The sequence below is a fragment of the Salvia miltiorrhiza genome, chromosome 4 (assembly GCF_028751815.1).
Source record: "Salvia miltiorrhiza cultivar Shanhuang (shh) chromosome 4, IMPLAD_Smil_shh, whole genome shotgun sequence".
Lineage (NCBI taxonomy): Eukaryota > Viridiplantae > Streptophyta > Magnoliopsida > Lamiales > Lamiaceae > Salvia > Salvia miltiorrhiza.
Genome location: NC_080390.1, coordinates 8,004,237 through 8,021,351, shown reverse-complemented (window position 1 = coordinate 8,021,351; position 17,115 = coordinate 8,004,237). Strand labels below are relative to the sequence as shown.

The 17,115-nt window shown below is 36.7% G+C and overlaps 2 protein-coding genes across 2 annotated transcripts; both read right to left on the bottom strand.

Moving 5' to 3' along the window:
- Window positions 1–4,870: 4,870 nt before the first annotated feature.
- LOC131022556 (ribulose bisphosphate carboxylase/oxygenase activase 2, chloroplastic-like) lies at window positions 4,871–8,941 on the bottom strand. The gene is made up of 5 exons (XM_057952062.1): window positions 8,518–8,941; window positions 8,254–8,359; window positions 8,075–8,160; window positions 6,057–6,529; window positions 4,871–5,323 (listed from the first exon to the last, which is right to left on the bottom strand). Exons 1-5 carry the CDS (start codon window positions 8,871–8,873, stop codon window positions 5,052–5,054), a joined length of 1,293 nt encoding a protein of 430 aa, XP_057808045.1. The 5' UTR covers window positions 8,874–8,941; the 3' UTR covers window positions 4,871–5,051.
- A 655-nt stretch (window positions 8,942–9,596) lies between these two features.
- LOC131022934 (protein PSK SIMULATOR 2-like) lies at window positions 9,597–11,021 on the bottom strand. Its single transcript, XM_057952474.1, has one exon. It carries the CDS (start codon window positions 11,019–11,021, stop codon window positions 9,597–9,599), a length of 1,425 nt encoding a protein of 474 aa, XP_057808457.1.
- Between the last annotated feature and the right edge of the window lie 6,094 nt (window positions 11,022–17,115).

The window sequence follows — 17,115 nt, the reverse complement described above, 5'->3', positions numbered from 1 at the left end:
TAAAGTTGCAGAGAATTGTTGAAGGGTGGGATTTTTGGATTAGTGTTGTTAGGTGACATTTGTGTTTTTTGAAATTGAAATTGTAAAATATGGGCGTTACTGATGCTTGCGAGAAAGTGAAAGGAGCAACTAATGTGTATTACTATATTATAATAATACGCAGATTAATCGTATATTATTGCGCAGATTGTTTGCATTGACAGAGGTCCAACTTTTGGTTTTAGTGCTCTCTCTCTAGAAGATCTAGTTAAAGCAATCTTAACTTAATACTACTCCCTCCATGCCAGGCCAATAGACCTATTTCAATTCAACACAGAAATTAAGAAATTTATTTTTTTGGTAATTAAATATATTGTGGTCTATCAAAAAGTAACTTTTTAAGAGTACTCCCTTATTAAAAGACTAAATAGTACTCTATTCGTCCCGTTATTAATGGCACGTTTCTTTTCGGCACGGAGATTAAGGAAAAGAAAATTAGGGAATAAAGGTGTATGGTCCACATAATTAGAATTGTGTTTAGGGATTGTTTATTATTTCTAATTTATCAATATATAAAAATATTTATTTCTTGATTCATTAAATAAATTTAAAATTTGTAATTAATTAATCATTTCTTACCATTAACACTAATTTCACAAAAAAAAGGTTTTTAAAGTAAAATAGGCAGTAAGATTGCATTTTTTTCCTTCTTCTTAATTTTGTTAACTTTATCAGCAGAAATAGCTACTGTCAAAATTCACGAAATCAACAAAAATCGAGATGAACTGAAATAGTTTTGGGTATTAGGAAGAACATGAACTGGGGTGAAAAATCAAAAATTCCTGAACTGGGTGAAATTCACGAAATCAACACAAAACAGAATCAAAATACCAGAACAAAATTCACCAAGCAACAATAAAGATCCTAAAAATCAACAAATATTCACAATTCATGAAATTCACGAAATCAACAAAAATCAAGAATAAGATTCCACAAAAATCATGAAATCAACGAAATCAAGAATAAGAATGAGATTCAAAACAAGAACAAAATCAACAAAAATCAACGATTGAGCCGCTCAGATCTGGTGCCGCATTGGTGCTAGGGTTTCACTCGGAGGCGGCGGCGGATGGAGCAGGCGCAGAAGTGTGGAGGCGCGACGATGGAGACGCTCAGATCTGGCGGCGCACTGGTGCTAGGGTTTCACTCGGTGGCGGCGGCGGCGTCATACTCAGTCCACCGCCGGGCCGCTGATATGATTTCCTTAGAGGGGGTGGAGGCGCGACGATGGAGCCGCTCAGATCTAGCGCCAACCGGTGCTAGGGTTTCACTCAGAGGCGGCAGCGGATGGAGCAGGCGCAGAGGTGTGGCGGCGGCGCTAGGCAGTGGAGGCGACGCTAGGGTTTAGGAGATGGTGGTGGAGGGATGAAGAAGAGGGTAGAGAGGGCAGGAGAAGGCGGCGGGTGGAAACGGAGTCGCCGCGCCGTCGCCGTGGAGGAGGATGAGAGACAGAGTCGCCGAGGAGAGGAGGAGAGGCGGCGAGTGAGAGTAATCGGGAGAGAGAGAGAGAGTGTGTGTGTTTTTTTTGTTTTTTTAAAGTTGTTTAATTAAGCTTTGAATTAGGATTTTAATTAACATTAATCACTCCCTTATTTTTTTTCAAAATAGGAAACGTGTCATCAATAGCGGGACAACCCAAAAAGGAAAACGTGTCATTATTAACGGGACGGAGGGAGTACTTCCTTATTACTTACTTAATAAAGCCCTAACCTAAACATTTCTATATTAAGAGTGAGCCAATTGAAGTGTGACAACCTAAAATAAAAAATGAGCCTATTGAAATGGGATGAAGGGAGTACTACTTAATTCATTAATGGCACCTCTTTACTGATTTCAATAGTTTCTGTTTTTTCCACATAAATAATAATGTTCACCTAAAGCAAAAAAAAAAATGCTTCAACAGTAATGCAGATGCCACTTCTGTCTTTCTGTTTGTTTTTTCTTTTCTTTCTTTATCTTTTTGGGAAAGTCTCCATTTCAATTTAACATACAGTCGAGCTGTTGGCGGCCAAGAGTCAAGGATGAACCGCTACTGATTTCATTTAATGTACTAAGAAATTGAATTTATTAAACGACCCTATTATTTTAATGGGTAAATATCAATTTAAACCCTAAACTATTTCCGCACTATCAATTATATCCTGAACTATTGAAAATATTTTTTTAAACCTTAAACTATGAACTTTGTATCAATTATACCCCGTGTCCATTTTTCAGGCCCGGAAAGTTGACGTGGCTTGCCGGTTTGCCACGGTGTATTTTGTAAAAAAAAAATTAGATTGACGTGGCTTTAAAAATTAGAAGAAAAATTACACGTTGATTTAGAAACAAAACAACAACACATTCATTCCCTAAAATTAAAACACACGCTCCTGCGCAAGAATTTAGAAGAATAACACATCTCTTCTTTTTTTTTTTTAGTTTTTGAGAGAAACACATCCTCAATTTTAAGAACTCTACAATTGAGAATGGAATTTCACTCCAATCCAATATTCGCCTGAATCTTCGATTTCAAGAGAACTTATAGTATCGTGTGGCTATTCTTAATTATGATTATATGTATTGGAGTTGGTATTAATTTTTTTCGTGTGAAGAAAATCAGTGTATTGGAGTTGAAATTCTTGGAGTTGGTACTATTCTTAATTCTGTTTATGTGTATTGAAGTTGAAATTGTTGGAGTTGGTAATTTTTTTTTGTGTGTGCTTTAACCTATGCACACCACTTGCTCGATCAAATGCCTCAATGAAACAACAAATAAAGTTAGCCTATTAAAGTATACCAATCAAATCTATATATTCACTACTGACTTGTCCAACCACCATCATCAGCTTCCAAATCATCCTCTACATAAGTTTCCAAACCCTCTGTCAGCCTAACATAACCTTCATCCTCATTCTCAAGTTCAACATCCCCAACATAAACATCCAACTTCTCATTTTCCACATCCACACAATTATATATTCTCGTTCGAAATTCAGTATCGTCTTTAAAGAACATCAATTCATCAGTGTTCTTTACTCTAAAAGCAAATTTTTGAACATCACTACACCCACGATCAACATATGAATTAAATAATTCAGAAAATTGCCAAGAATACCAATCACATTCCTCTAGAACATCAACTTCACCTCCTATGTATCTTCTTTCCCCCTCAAACTTTCCACCAAAGTGAATTCTTATCGCAATTAAATAAGGCATATCCATGCTGCATGTGCTGCCAAACAACAACCCACAAATTTAAGGTAGGATACGACAACCACTACAATACAAAACATACAAAAGTAATATAATACAATTTAATGCAAGGGCCACTACAATATAAACAAGGACTACTGAAAAAAGACACAAAAAGAACACTTTAGAATCATGAATGATAATCGCCACTCACCGATAATGTATGTCACGTGATATTGTAACTTTTCTTGTAATCGAAGATTCAGGCGAATCTTGGAATTGGAGTGAAATTTTGTACTTAGTCGTAGGGTTCTTGAATTGGAGATATACTTCTTCTTGATTCTAGGGCGGCAACACGTTTATATTTTTTAGAATAGATATGTTGTTGTTTTGTTAATTTGCGCAGGAGCGTCTTTTAATTTTAGGGAATGAATGTGTTGTTGTTTTGTTTCTTTTGGGTGCAAATAATAATAAAGGAAATCAACGTGTAATTTTTCTTCTAATTTTTAAAGCCACGTCAATCTAATTATTTTTTTACAAAATACACTGTGGCAAACCGGCAAGCCACGTCAACTTTCCGGGCCTGAAAAATGGACACGGGGTATAATTGATACAAAGTTCATAGTTTAAGGTTTAAAAAATTATTTTCAATAGTTCAGGATATAATTGATAGTGCGGAAATAGTTTAAGGTTTAAATTGATATTTACCCTATTTTAATTATGTCCGATAATTACTACTCCCTCCGTCCATGAAAGAACTTCCTAGGAGGGAGTGGCACGGGTTTTAAGAAAAAATATTATTGAGTGTATTGAGAGTGGATAAAAGGTAGTTGAGTGTATTGGGAGTGGTGAAAATGTGTTATAATTAATATTGAGAGTTGTGAAAAGTGGAAAGTAAGAGGATTATAAGTGGTGGGGTATAGTCTAAAAATAAGTAGGAAGTTCTTTTGTGGACGTCTCAAAAAGGAAAGAAAGGAAAGATAAGAAGTTCTTTCGTGGAGGGAGGGAGTATTATATAGATTACATTATGATAAAATTAAATTAGTTGAATGTAATATTTAATTACTGAGTTGAAGGTTGTCCGCCGCCCATACCCCACAGAACTGTTTTTTCAAAAAGTTTTGGGCCCATGACCAATTTTTTTATCCTTACCCGAATACTACTGCATTTATTTTCAACGATTTCAATAAGAATTCAAAATTCACACTAAACTAGTTCTCAAATAAAATAAAATAAAACAAAACTCCCAGTGATAAACTCATAAGTGGTCACTTCGATTGATTTGAGTCACTAAATGTCAATTTCTGAATTCAAATACAAGCACAATTGATTTTGGATATTAGACATCATAAATTTTAATAACTGGGAGAGAAAATACTCACATTCACAATCACAATATACTCAAATACCAAGATTCTTTTGTTTTGTTTTTTTTTTTTTTTTTTTGACTTGGGGGAGTTGGGAGGAGGAGCAGTGGGGTCTGAACTCGAGACTTCATTGTTCACACACAAGAGATCGCACCGCTTGGGTCCCCTTGGAGACAAATACCAATATTCTTGAAAAGTCTTTAATAACCCAAAGCAGTTATGCCATTTTTCAAGAGGTTGATCAACAACTGATTCAAATAATTCCACTCCAAAGTGAAGGCAAATACTCATTGAAAATTAAAAATTCTGAAAAATATTATATATAGAAGACCATGATTCAATGTGTTTACAATTATTGATCATTACCTTGTAGCTAGTAAAGATGAACAATCTATGTATCATCTTTATTTATAAACACAATTGCGGCAAATAATGTTTTTTTTTGGAGATAAAATGGAACAAATAATGTTACTAATTCTTGATAGCGTCTTCGTTGGCATCGCCGAGTGCCGCCTCCTTCAAATACTTTTCAGACAACTGAACTCTCTTCACATTTTGTTGCTCTCGAACAAGCATGTTGCCGTACTCAATCAGCTTCGCAAGGCTCATTTTCGGTTGCTCGAATTCGGGTGGTTTCTCCCTCGAGTTCACGAGCTTGCTCCCCATCTTCTCCACTCCTACGCTCGCAATCCATTCCCGCACTAGGTCATCGTATACTCTCGCCCTCATTGCCCCAAAGAAGTCTGCACATGGATCAAGAACATATTATGGAGGTGTTTGCTTTGGATGATAGTTTAAATAAATAAAAACAATCTACTACATATTTTGATGGTTTAATTTGAGTAATTTTGAACTCCAAACTCAATCATATAGTATAATTTTGATCTACCACTTAAAAGTTTCAAAAATGGTTTGGCTCGACATGACTAACTAGCTTGACCCGCTGTCGAGCGGGTCAAGCTGATCCACCATTATTTAATCTAAACTATAAATTTAGGACCAGATGGAGCCAATTAACCATTTACCTTGCAAGCATTCCGAGTTAATCCCATTTAGAGTTTGATTGGATTGTCATTTTTAATCTAGAGCGAATTCAACTCGACTTGAAAATACCCTATTGGTCATTAATATGAAAGTCAGCCAGGTTTGACGATTTTGACAACTCTACTATTGCTCATCCTTTAAGAGGTGTTCAATTACTTGAGATTAAATTGGCTCAGAATTACTCGAAATTGGATTAGTTCAAGATTATCCGAGATTAATACTATGTGGCACTGAGACAAAGTTGCTCATTCTATTATTTGAAATTAAATATGAAATTACTTAAAATATTTTTTTCTATCATCAGGGGGCAAAGACGTATCTTACGTGGCATTATCCCGAACCTAGTATCGAACCGAGCCCGCCCAACTTAACAACATATCATGAGACTAATCTTGTCTAATCTATTTGTGAATGCGTTTTGAATGGACATACCAATAGATTGCCCGGGGAAAGCGTCGACGAGCTCAACGACGTCGCGCATGGCAACATTATCTGTCCAGAAGATTCCGGAGCAGATGCCAATCCGGTCTTCCCTGGTGGGGGCCCAGTAGAACTTGTCCATCCGGCCGTCGCGAATGAGGGGAGCGTACAACGTCGAGAAGTCATTTCCAGTGACGATGACGGGCACTCGAGGATTCTCCTGCTTGTTGTAGATCCCCGGGAGCTGAACGTTGGTGGGGCTGTCGGCGATATTCATGAGCGTGGCGTTCACCATCTGATTATTCACTGTGTACTGTGTGCTCCCTCCAAATCTTCCGGCGCCGGCATCGAGGTCGTTGATGAACAGAACGCACATTTTTCCCTTTGCGATCATGTCCGCCGCCTCGCGGTATCTCTGTCTGATCAGCTTTGCCGGCTCTCCTGCATTTCCGCTTTCCAGTTCTCCGGCACTCATCATAATGGGACTACAAATTGCATTCATTTATTGTAAAAATAAATTTTGATAAATTTAAAATATGAGTTAATATATCAAAATAATCATTTTTATATTGTAAAAATAGAAACACAAATACTCTTGTACAACCGGTTGCACCGTGCAACTGTAACACTACTTCATTCGGGAAATGACATTTGAACATTTTCAAATGACGCTACTTTAACATACAAATGACACTTGTCACTTGTATGTTGAAGTAGTGCCATTCAGAAACTAGTTGCACGGTGCAACCGGTTGTACGGGAGAATGCCTCAAATAAAAAATAGCCATAAAGATAGAATATATAAAATATAGTCAATTTTTTATTCGGGGGACCTTACTTTGAGTGCGAGGGGAAGAATAATAATTTAAACCAATCTATCATTTATTTTGATTAATTAATCAATGATGAACTAGTTTTACTTTTATTATTCAAATACTCAATTTTAATACTCTTTCCGTGTATGAAGTTTTTTTTTTTATTTTCCCTTTTTGAAGCGTTCATAAAAGAATTTTCTATTTATTTTTTTACTAGACCCCACCACTTATAATAATCTCATTTATTATTTTTTTTTTCACCATTCTCAATTCTAATTAAAACACATTTTCACTATTCTCAATAAATTCAACAATCTTTTCTCCACTCTAAATATATTAAACATTTTTTAAAAAAATCTGTGTCACTTACTCAAAGAAAATTTGTAGACGAATGGAATATATTTTATCAATCTATCCAATCACTCAAAATAAGTACCATTTAAAGCACTAATAGAGTACTATTTTATCCCTTGATTTTATTTTTAAATAAGACAATTCAGGCATAAAATTATTTTTAATTCTGAATTATATATGCAATTGTGAATAGTGGGTATAATAATAAGTGTTTTTTAATGATTATTTTCTACTCGGCACAAAAATGAAGAAAGCTAATAAATATGTTGTAAGTTAAATAAAATGGTAGTTGACAAAAGTGATAAAGATTTTGTGGGGTGGGTCCATTAGTGATAAATGTAGTAAATATATAATATAAAATTGATAAATGTGTTGTGGAGTGGACCCACCATGAGTGATAAAATGTAATAAATGTAAGAATTATGAGAGGATATAATTGTCCAAAAAATAAAATAAAAGTTTATTTCATGGACAAAAATTTGAGGGTAAATGAAAGTTTATTTTTTTAGCAGAGTACTATTTTATTAGTCAACTACTCCCTCCGTCCTCAAAATAAGTTCCTCTTTGGGAACGGCACGGGTTTTAAGAAAAAATGGTAAAGTGTATTGATAGTGGAGAAAAATACTTATAATTAATATTGAGAGTGGTGAAAATGTGAAAAAGTGTTATAATTAGTATTGGGAGTGGTGAAAAAGTGAAAAACAAGAATAAATAAAATATTATTAGTGGTGGGGTAGTTGTCCAAAAATGGAAAAAAAGAAAGAGGAACTTATTTGGGGACGTCCCAAAAAGGAAAAAGAGAAACTTATTTCAGGGACGGAGGGAGTATTTAAAATATTCTACAAAAATAGACCTGACTTACTTGATTCCGATTTTCGAGAAAACCAGCTCGCACTGGAAGGATTTTCCCTGTCCCTTTCCTCCCCATATGCCCAAAATTAGTGGCACCTGAAATGAGTTTCTAGCAATAATTATTCACTAATTTCTATTCATCAATCATAATCAAGGTACATACTATAACTTATTAAAACAAGAACAGACCTTGATGTTTGGCAGATTCATGAAGTTTTTAGCAATGTGAACTAGTAGCTTGTCCATGAATGCAGGAGCAATGTAGCATCCATTCATATTATTATCAAATTCGTACCTGAAAAAATCCCATCATCATCATCATTACTATGCGAAGAAATTGAGAGTTTGTGGTACTTAATGAACAAATAATTTAGCCGACTGTGTACTCGAACTTAAGACCTTTATCCTTAAACATTAACTACTAGACCAACACACGCACACGAGTGGTCTTACTGTCGGAGGCCAGCACTGAGGTACTCATACGAGCTCAAGACGGGGTTGTGGGTGCCGGCGCCCACCGGGGCTTGGAAGAGCGCATCGACCATCCCTTTCCCTCTCGCGATGTCCTGTTGATCGTCGGAGACGTCCGTCGCCAGCCCCCTCCATCTGTCACTATCGCTCTGTTTCTTCTCATCAACCTCCGCCACAATTACCTTAAATCTCTCGCAACAAATCTTCCACTCTCTCGCTCTTGATCTCACCTTCTTGCCCAGAAACCTCGTGATCGCCGCCGCGCTCGAACCACTCGTTTTTAACTGCAATGGCCTGTTAACAGCTCCGAAAGTTGTTGTGGAAGCAGAGGCGGCCATATTTATTTATTTTTTTCTTAGTATTGTTGTCGACTGTTCTTTCTGAGATTTTAAGGCTGTGAGTTTGGTGCGTCGAAGTGTGTGAAATGGGTAGGGATAGTATATTAAATTATTAATATTTGTAGCTGGTATGGGTATATTATTAGATCATAGTTTGATTTTTGGGAAAATTATATATATGGATTGGGTTGGAATTTATTTCCCACTGCTACGATAATTGGAATGACTTGAGATGAAATTATTTTGGGCGTGATAATTGATGCTATGAGTATGGGCTGAACTCTGAAGTGGATGTAACAACAAAACGTAGGCTTCTGGGGAGATGGAAATATGTTGGATGATTTTTTTTTTCTAAGATAAATTCCTAGAAAATAATTGAATCGTAAAATAAATCATTAGTTGGGATTTGAGGCATCTACATACGAAAAATGGAGGATCTCGCCATCATTTTAGTGCATTCTATAAAGAATACATCACATGGTAGTATGATATTACATCGTGCACAATGAATACTTGTTAATGCAAATACATAATTCAACAAAAAAGGAGAGAAAATTGAATTTATCACTACATAGATGTTGTTGCTACACAAAATCTCTAACAAAATTCCGATTTCCAATGTGAAGAAACTAAACTACAATTGGACGTGAATGAATGAAAGAGTATTCATCACCGAACACAAAAAAGAAAAAAGAAATCTAGGTGAGATTAATATCGATCACGTCATTCACCATAAATACTGCGATTCTCAAACCTATAGACGCAGCTCAACGCCACCAGCACTTCAGCAATGGCCGCTTCGGTCTTCTCCTTATCACAGAAATGCAGCGTCTGCAGCAGAAGCACACTAGGCTTGGTATCGAACTTGAGCTTGTCCACATGCCTCTCCATCTGCCACCTCACCATGTCCTCCGCCATCGGCGCCAGCCACCCCATGATCTCCACCGTCGCCGCCCTCCACCCTTCCGCCAGGAACGCATCATCCCCGCTGCATCTCATGTTCTTGCTCAGCTTCACTCTCACCAGCGCCTTGAGATTCTCCGGCAGCATCTGGTACAGCGCCTCGCGCTCGTCGCGGCCAATCGACGACGACGAGTCCAAGTACTTCTCCACCAATAGGATCACATTCGCGTAGTGCAACGCCAGCCCTGACCCGCCCAACGTCGACGGCCCTGCGCTGTGGAATACTCTGTTGTTTTTGATGAATTTTTCTCCATCGGTTTCGAATGCGTCCCAATCGTTGAAGAAAATCCCCGATTTTCGCCTGTACAACCGGATTTTGTTAGGTTTGAACTCTGTATTCACATGGCTAGGGTGTTCAACCAATTGCTGCTTTATCTTCTCAATCAGTTCTAGATCTCTCTGCTGCTGGAAACATGCAACGTTCAGCAACGAGATCGAGGGGAGAATCGTGATGTACGGCTTGAAAACAGAGCAGATTCTGATGTAGACGATGATCACGATCGTCGCCATTATGCTCACACATTTATCACACGATTTGCGCCACAGAGAAGTTTCTTTCAAATACTTCACGTCCTTGCGCTGGATCTCGAGTTTCTGATTGAATAGATCGGAATTCGCGTCCAATTCCATCTGCTTGTTCCTCCGCTTCATCTTCCTTTCCGCGGCCTCCATCTCCGCCAGAGCAGCAAGCGCCGCGTGCAGGCTCGCCGTCGCGGAAACCAATTTCTCCATCTTACGCACACGTTTCTCAGCATACCTCGAGCCGTACTCCAATTTCCCGAAATCGAGGACGCCGAGCTTCAAATCCGTGTAAACGAGATCGAACTGGTTGAGCCACGGATCGCCGCATTTCTTCCCCAGCCGCGAAACGACCGCGGCGGCGTGATCGAGGTCTTCGGTCCTTTCGCCACAGGCGAGGCTGAGCAGAAACTCCTCGTCCGTGGAGGTCAGGTACGAAATTCCTTTGGATTTGATGATGCGGTTTTTCAGGCGGGAGATCTGACCGTCGGAGAGAGATTTGTAGAGAGAGATCAACCTCGACATGGATTTGGCGGTCTCGAATGCGAGGATTCGCAAACGAGGGGCCTTCTTCTTTGACTCGTCGGCGCAACGGCGGCGAGCGTGGTGGTCTTTTTTGGAGGAGGCGATCTCCGGCAGCCAACCCTTATGCTTGAAACCGACCATTATTGTTTGGGGTTAAAGTTGATTAATGGACGGTGATAAAATGGAAATAATCGCGGAGGAACCGAGCAGATTCCGAGGATTTGTCATTGAATTAGGGTTTTCCGATTGTTGTAACATATTTTTGGGAATTTGGGGAAGATGGAGCTGTTGAGTGAATATCAAGGGTTAACCGTTACACCAGAACAATTAGTGGATTTTATTTTATGTTTTTATTAAATACGAAACTATGTTGATAGAAGAAACTGGCCTGAGCCATTTATAAAATAAATCTGAGTGTCTACCATATAACTATTTCTTTATCTTTTTAGTATAATTTAATTTAACTATAATTCTATGTAATAAATAACTCAACTCATTTATTACTTCACAATTTAATTGATTATTAAATTATTTTTTAATCTTTTTTTATTATATTCATCAAATTAAACGCCCTTTTATGAATTATTATTTCACATAAGTTGTGATTTTCATTGTTAAAGGAAAAAGAATACTAAAAAGTGCTCAAATTTCCCGCCATTTAAATCATTGGAAGATAAATGTAACTACCGAACCTAACGAACTTCTCGGCCAACGGCTACTATGCTTCATTGTCAATCCAACGGGTATTGCTAACCCAACACTCCCTGAAGATCTTAGGAGATGATTGCTATAATGGAGATTAGAATGGAAGTAGGAATAGAATGGAGATGAAAAAATAAATGATAAATTTATGCTTGGTATACACAAGAAATATCAAATGAATGAAATTGTGATTTTTAATTTGTTTGATTTCATTCCTATGATCAGAATGAAATTATTTTATTTTAATTTACCTATTACATCACTTTAAAAGTATACAAATTATAAATATAATTGAGTAGATAAATATTTTCTTGATGTTTTTGACGAAGAAAATTTGGAAAAATTTACATTAAAATGATAATTTTGTGGATGTAATATATAGTTCTATAGGATATACACTTTTTTCTTAAAAAATTTTAAAAAATGATTGTCGATATATAAATTTAAGTATTTGTAATTCTATTTTTTTTTATTTCTTTAACTTTATAGAAATTTAACGTTTGAATTAATTAATACTAAATTATGTTAAGATTAAATAAGAAATATCTTCTTTATAATAGGATTAAGCCTTAACCTATGTGGCATGCTTAGAATTGTTCCATTTCAATAATTTACCATATATAATCTTCATCATTTATTAATTAATTAACTATTACATTCCATATAAAGATTCATTAATCTTAATAAATATAATTAATAATAATCTTCTTTATAATAGGATTAAGCCTTAACCTATGTGGCATGCTTAGAATTGTTCCATTTCAATAATTTACCATATATAATCTTCATCATTTATTAATTAATTAACTATTACATTCCATATAAAGATTCATTAATCTTAATAAATATAATTAATAATAAATGTATATATATATATATAATATTAACTTGCATATAATGTAAATTAATAAATTTTATTATTTATTTTATCTCGATAAAAATTAATCTTAATAATTATAATTAATAATAATAATAATCTTCTTTAAAATAGGATTAAGCCTTAACCTATGTGGCATGCTTAGAATTGTTCCATTTCAATAATTTACCATATATAATCTTCATCATTTATTAATTAATTAACTATTACATTCCATATAAAGATTCATTAATCTTAATAAATATAATTAATAATAAATGTATATATATATAATATTAACTTGCATATAATCTAAATTAATAAATTTTATTATTTATTTTATCTCAATAAAAATTAATCTTAATAATAATAATAATAATAATAATAATAATAATAATAATAATAATAATAATAATAATAACTTACATATAATCGAAATTAATAAATTTTATTATTTATTTTATCTCGATACAAATAAGATTTACATGACTGACAAGAAAAAAATCTTCATTATAATAGGATTAAGCCTTAACCTATGTGACATGCTTAGAATTGTTCCATTTCAATAATTTACCATATATAATTTTCATCATTTATTAATTAATTAACTATTACATTCCATATAAAGATTCATTAATCTTAATAAATATAATTAATAATAAATGTGTATATATATATATATATATATATTAACTTACATATAATCTAAATTAATAAATTTTATTATTTATTTATCTCGATAAAAATTAATCTTAATAAATATAATTAAAAATAATAATAATATTTATCTTCTTAATTTTTAATAAAATCAAATTTAAATTGAGACATGCACGTGTATGTAAATTATAAACGGGTTCGGTCATTGATTTACATGTTTGAATAATAAGGCACAAATTTTATAACCTGATTACTTTAAAACAAAATCTTATTTTATGTCTATCAAAATGATTAAAATTTTATTTTTATTTTTTATAAAATATATCCGTACATTTTATTTGTATAGGGAAGAAAAGTATATTTTTCATATCTAAAAATTTTATTTGTTTCAGTTTCGTCAATAATAATAATAATAATAATAATAATAATAATAATAATAATAATAATAATAATAATAATAATAATAATAATAATAACAATAATAATAATAACAATAATAATAAATTATGAAATTAGTAATGCATAAATGAATAGTTTAGATAAAGAACAATAGAGGATATGATGTTAAAATACATTAGAAATCTTTAATTATGTATTAAATTTATAATAATCTCAATCGAGTGAAGAATTCATATAAATCACATCATTTCACATTGATTTTTTTTTATAAGGTTTCACTATAATAAAACTTATATACTTTTGATGGTGAATTTATATATTTATACACATTATCAATGAAGCAGATGTCGTCTCTCTCTCTCAAGTGTGCCCTAACCCTAGTTTTCCACCGATAACTTCCCTCCGATCATGTCTTCCGGCGAAACCCCGCAGCCCATACTCGATAGGGGTGGCCTTAATTTGCCCCAAGTGTCAAACAACTTCATCAAAACCGCAAATCCCGACGTTGTTGGTTCCGTTTCGATAAACCCTAATGCTAATCCTAGTTTGGTTGGTGTGTCTGCGCCGAAGAATCAGAATCTGCTCCCTGGTTCTTCTTCGTCCACTGCGAAAGAAGCTGAAGTGGTGACCTCTTATGCCCAAATCACGGCTCCGCAAAGGGCTAAGAAGCCGGACCTGCCGGCACATAAATTTCAAGCGCTTTGGCCCTTTGCTCAAGGAGGAAACGGCGTGCTGAAAGTTCCCCGTGAAATTCAGAATTTTCAAGCTACAAAATTCCAACATGCGCTTATTGGTCGCTTCATGATGAATAAGGGTGAAAAGCCTAGGACCACCAGAGAACTCAAGGCGGAATTACAATCGTTATGGGCGATTAAATCTCCATGGTTTCTCATGCCGATGGGAATAGGGTACTATACTTTAAAGTTTCTAAACAAGGAAGATAAGGCAACTGCTAAACGCCACGTGATTTGGGATCTTCCGGCCGGTTCGATACGTCTTCGTGATTGGATACGTTACTTCAACCCCTATAAAGAATCGTCTTCCTTGGCTCAAGTTTGGGTGAGAGTTTACTACCTGCCGGTGGAGTTCTGGCACCCGGAGGTTCTTTTGGGCATTGGTCGATGGCTGGGACAACCGTTGAAGATCGATGGTACTTCTATTGACGATGAAGTGGCTCACTTTGCTCGTATTTTAGTGGAAATTGATCTCTCTCAAACTCTTCCAGAATACATGACGATCGATGGAGGCGAGTATTCTTTTAACATTGAATTCAGTTATGAATATATCCCCTTATATTGCACTAAATGTAAGATAACTGGTCACTCGCCGGACAAGTGTCGGCGAGGGAAAGCAGGGAAAAAAATAGAGCTTGAAGCGAAGAAAGCAAAAGGCCCGGCATGGTAGGTTATTGAGGAGAAAGACGCCAGGGATAAGCAGCTCTTGGATGGAGTGGTGGCCTCTGATTCGGACTCGGAAGCTGGGGCTAATGAGGCGAGTGATAATTCGCTCAAGGAGATTTCAGGGCCTGATCTTTTGGAAGCTTTGTGTAATCGGAGCTCGGGGAACAAACACAATCACCCGGGGTCACCGGATGGTAACAGATTTGCCATCCTTGAGGATTCTTCGACTCATGAGGATTTGGAGACTAATAAGCAGGATACCAAGGGAACTGACACAGGTGGGGACGTTGCTATGAACACAATCTCAGATGAGAATGAAAGTACTCAGGGAAAGAGACCTCAGCAGCAGCTTTTTCAAGAGCAGGGAAGGGACATCGCAGCCAAACTGCATATTTCTTTGGAGCAAAATCTCGAACAGTTGGGAGATGCTAACGATAAGAGGGAAGACAGCCCTGCACAGCTGCCTCTTTCGGTGGAGCATTACAACAAACAGCTGGGGGACGTCACTTTGAAGATTGCCGAAGGCTCAAAACGACATGTTGCTGTGGAGCAAAGTGTCGAACAGTTGGGGGGCGTCACGGAGAAGGTGGCAGAAGGCTCGAATCAAGCTTCTCCTCAGGTGGAGCGATAGGGGAGGGATCGCGAGAGGCTGCCTCAGCAGGCTACGCTGAACAATAATGCTCTTCCTTTGGTTGATCAACCAGAAAAGGAACGGAAATATTTAGCAATGAAAAACGATATTAAGGCGGAAAGGTTTAAGCAGGAGGTCTTAGACTCGGGCTTACCTAAACGTGGCAGAGGGCGTCCTCCCAAAAATGACCAGAATGCACGCAACCATAATAAGGCTCTTCTTCTTCAGCAGGAAAGTATTAAGAATCGTCTCCGGAAGGCAGCTGATGCTGGGCATCAACCACGTGACTACATTGTTGATTATCAGGAGTCCGATAGTTTGCAGGCTATGGACAACGTGGCTAACCAACGTTGGGATAAGGAAGCGGAGCTGGGGTCTTCTCAACCTAAAATCAACCAATAATTCTCATGAATTTTCTTGTTTGGAACGTCCGAGGCTTCTCGGACGAATCTAAATCTCTTCTTAAGGAGCATTGTCATTCCTTCTTGCCTTTAATTGTGGGCATTATTGAGCCCAAGAAAAGTCTTCATAAAGTTCGTCAGAGCTATTGGATATCGATTAATATGGTCCCCCGCCATCAAAATTGTCGACAGCCTCGGAGGTCGAACATCTGGTTGCTTGCTAGTCCGTCCGTTCAGACAACGATTTTACTTTCTTCGGACCAAGTTATTATTGCCGATTGTGTTTGGCAAACTTACTTTTTTAGAGTCGCTATTGTGCATGGTGCTAATGATCATGTCTCTAGGCGTGTTTTGTGGGTTGATCTTCTTTCTTTTGTTGATGGGAACACGGTTTTTATTGGCGATTTCAACGCAGTCAGGGGTGCTCATGAACGTCGTAGTTTGGTGGCGCCTTTGAGAAGTTCTTGCAGTGCATTTTGCGACTTCATTGAGGCTTCGGATATGATTGAATCGCCTTCTTCTGGCATTCGGTTTATGTGGTCTGGTCGGAGATTACTTCCTCGGCACGTGGAGTCTAGATTGGACATGGCGTTATTCTCCATTGGATTTGCGAACTTGTGGGTTTCGATTAACACTCATGCGCTTCCAAGACTCACTTCTGATCACTCTCCCTTGATTTTCCAATGCAGTTCTGAGACGGGTAAGGGGAGACGTTTCAAATTCTTAAATATGTGGACTTCTCATCCTAACTTTCAAGAGAGAGTGGCGTCTTCTTGGGATGTGGCGGCGGACGTTCATTGTCCTATCTATAAAATCATGTTCAAGCTCCGTCGCCTCAGGAATGATCTTAGGGTTTGGAATAAAGATGGTTTTGGGCAGGTGGATATGCAGATCCAATCTGAGCATAACTCCTTGCTTGACGTTCAGAATAGGATTTCTGATCTGGGCTACACGGACATTCTTTTTTATGAGGAGGTGGGTCATCAAGCTCGGCTGACATCTCTCTTGGCAAGGAAGAACAGCCTTTTGCAACAAAAAAGTCGTGCGCACTGGCTTAATGACGGTGACCGTAACACTTTTTTCTTCCATCGTGCTATTCGCTTTCGAAAGCAAAATCACAGGATCGAGCACTTGAAGATTGGCGATGCTGTCTCGTATGATCGGGGGAATATTCAGCAGCATATTATTG

Bases quoted from the DNA above. Each gene is read 5' to 3' on its own strand.
- LOC131022934 (XM_057952474.1), bottom strand. From the start codon at position 11,021: ATGGTCGGTTTCAAGCATAAGGGTTGGCTGCCGGAGATCGCCTCCTCC.
- LOC131022556 (XM_057952062.1), bottom strand. From the start codon at position 8,873: ATGGCCGCCTCTGCTTCCACAACAACTTTCGGAGCTGTTAACAGGCCA. The intron at 8,161-8,253 runs GTCTGTTCTTGT...AACTCATTTCAG, and splicing joins TGAATCTGCCAAACATCAAG to GTGCCACTAATTTTGGGCAT. The intron at 6,530-8,074 runs GTAAGTCAGGTC...TGCAATTTGTAG, and splicing joins TTCTCGAAAATCGGAATCAA to TCCCATTATGATGAGTGCCG.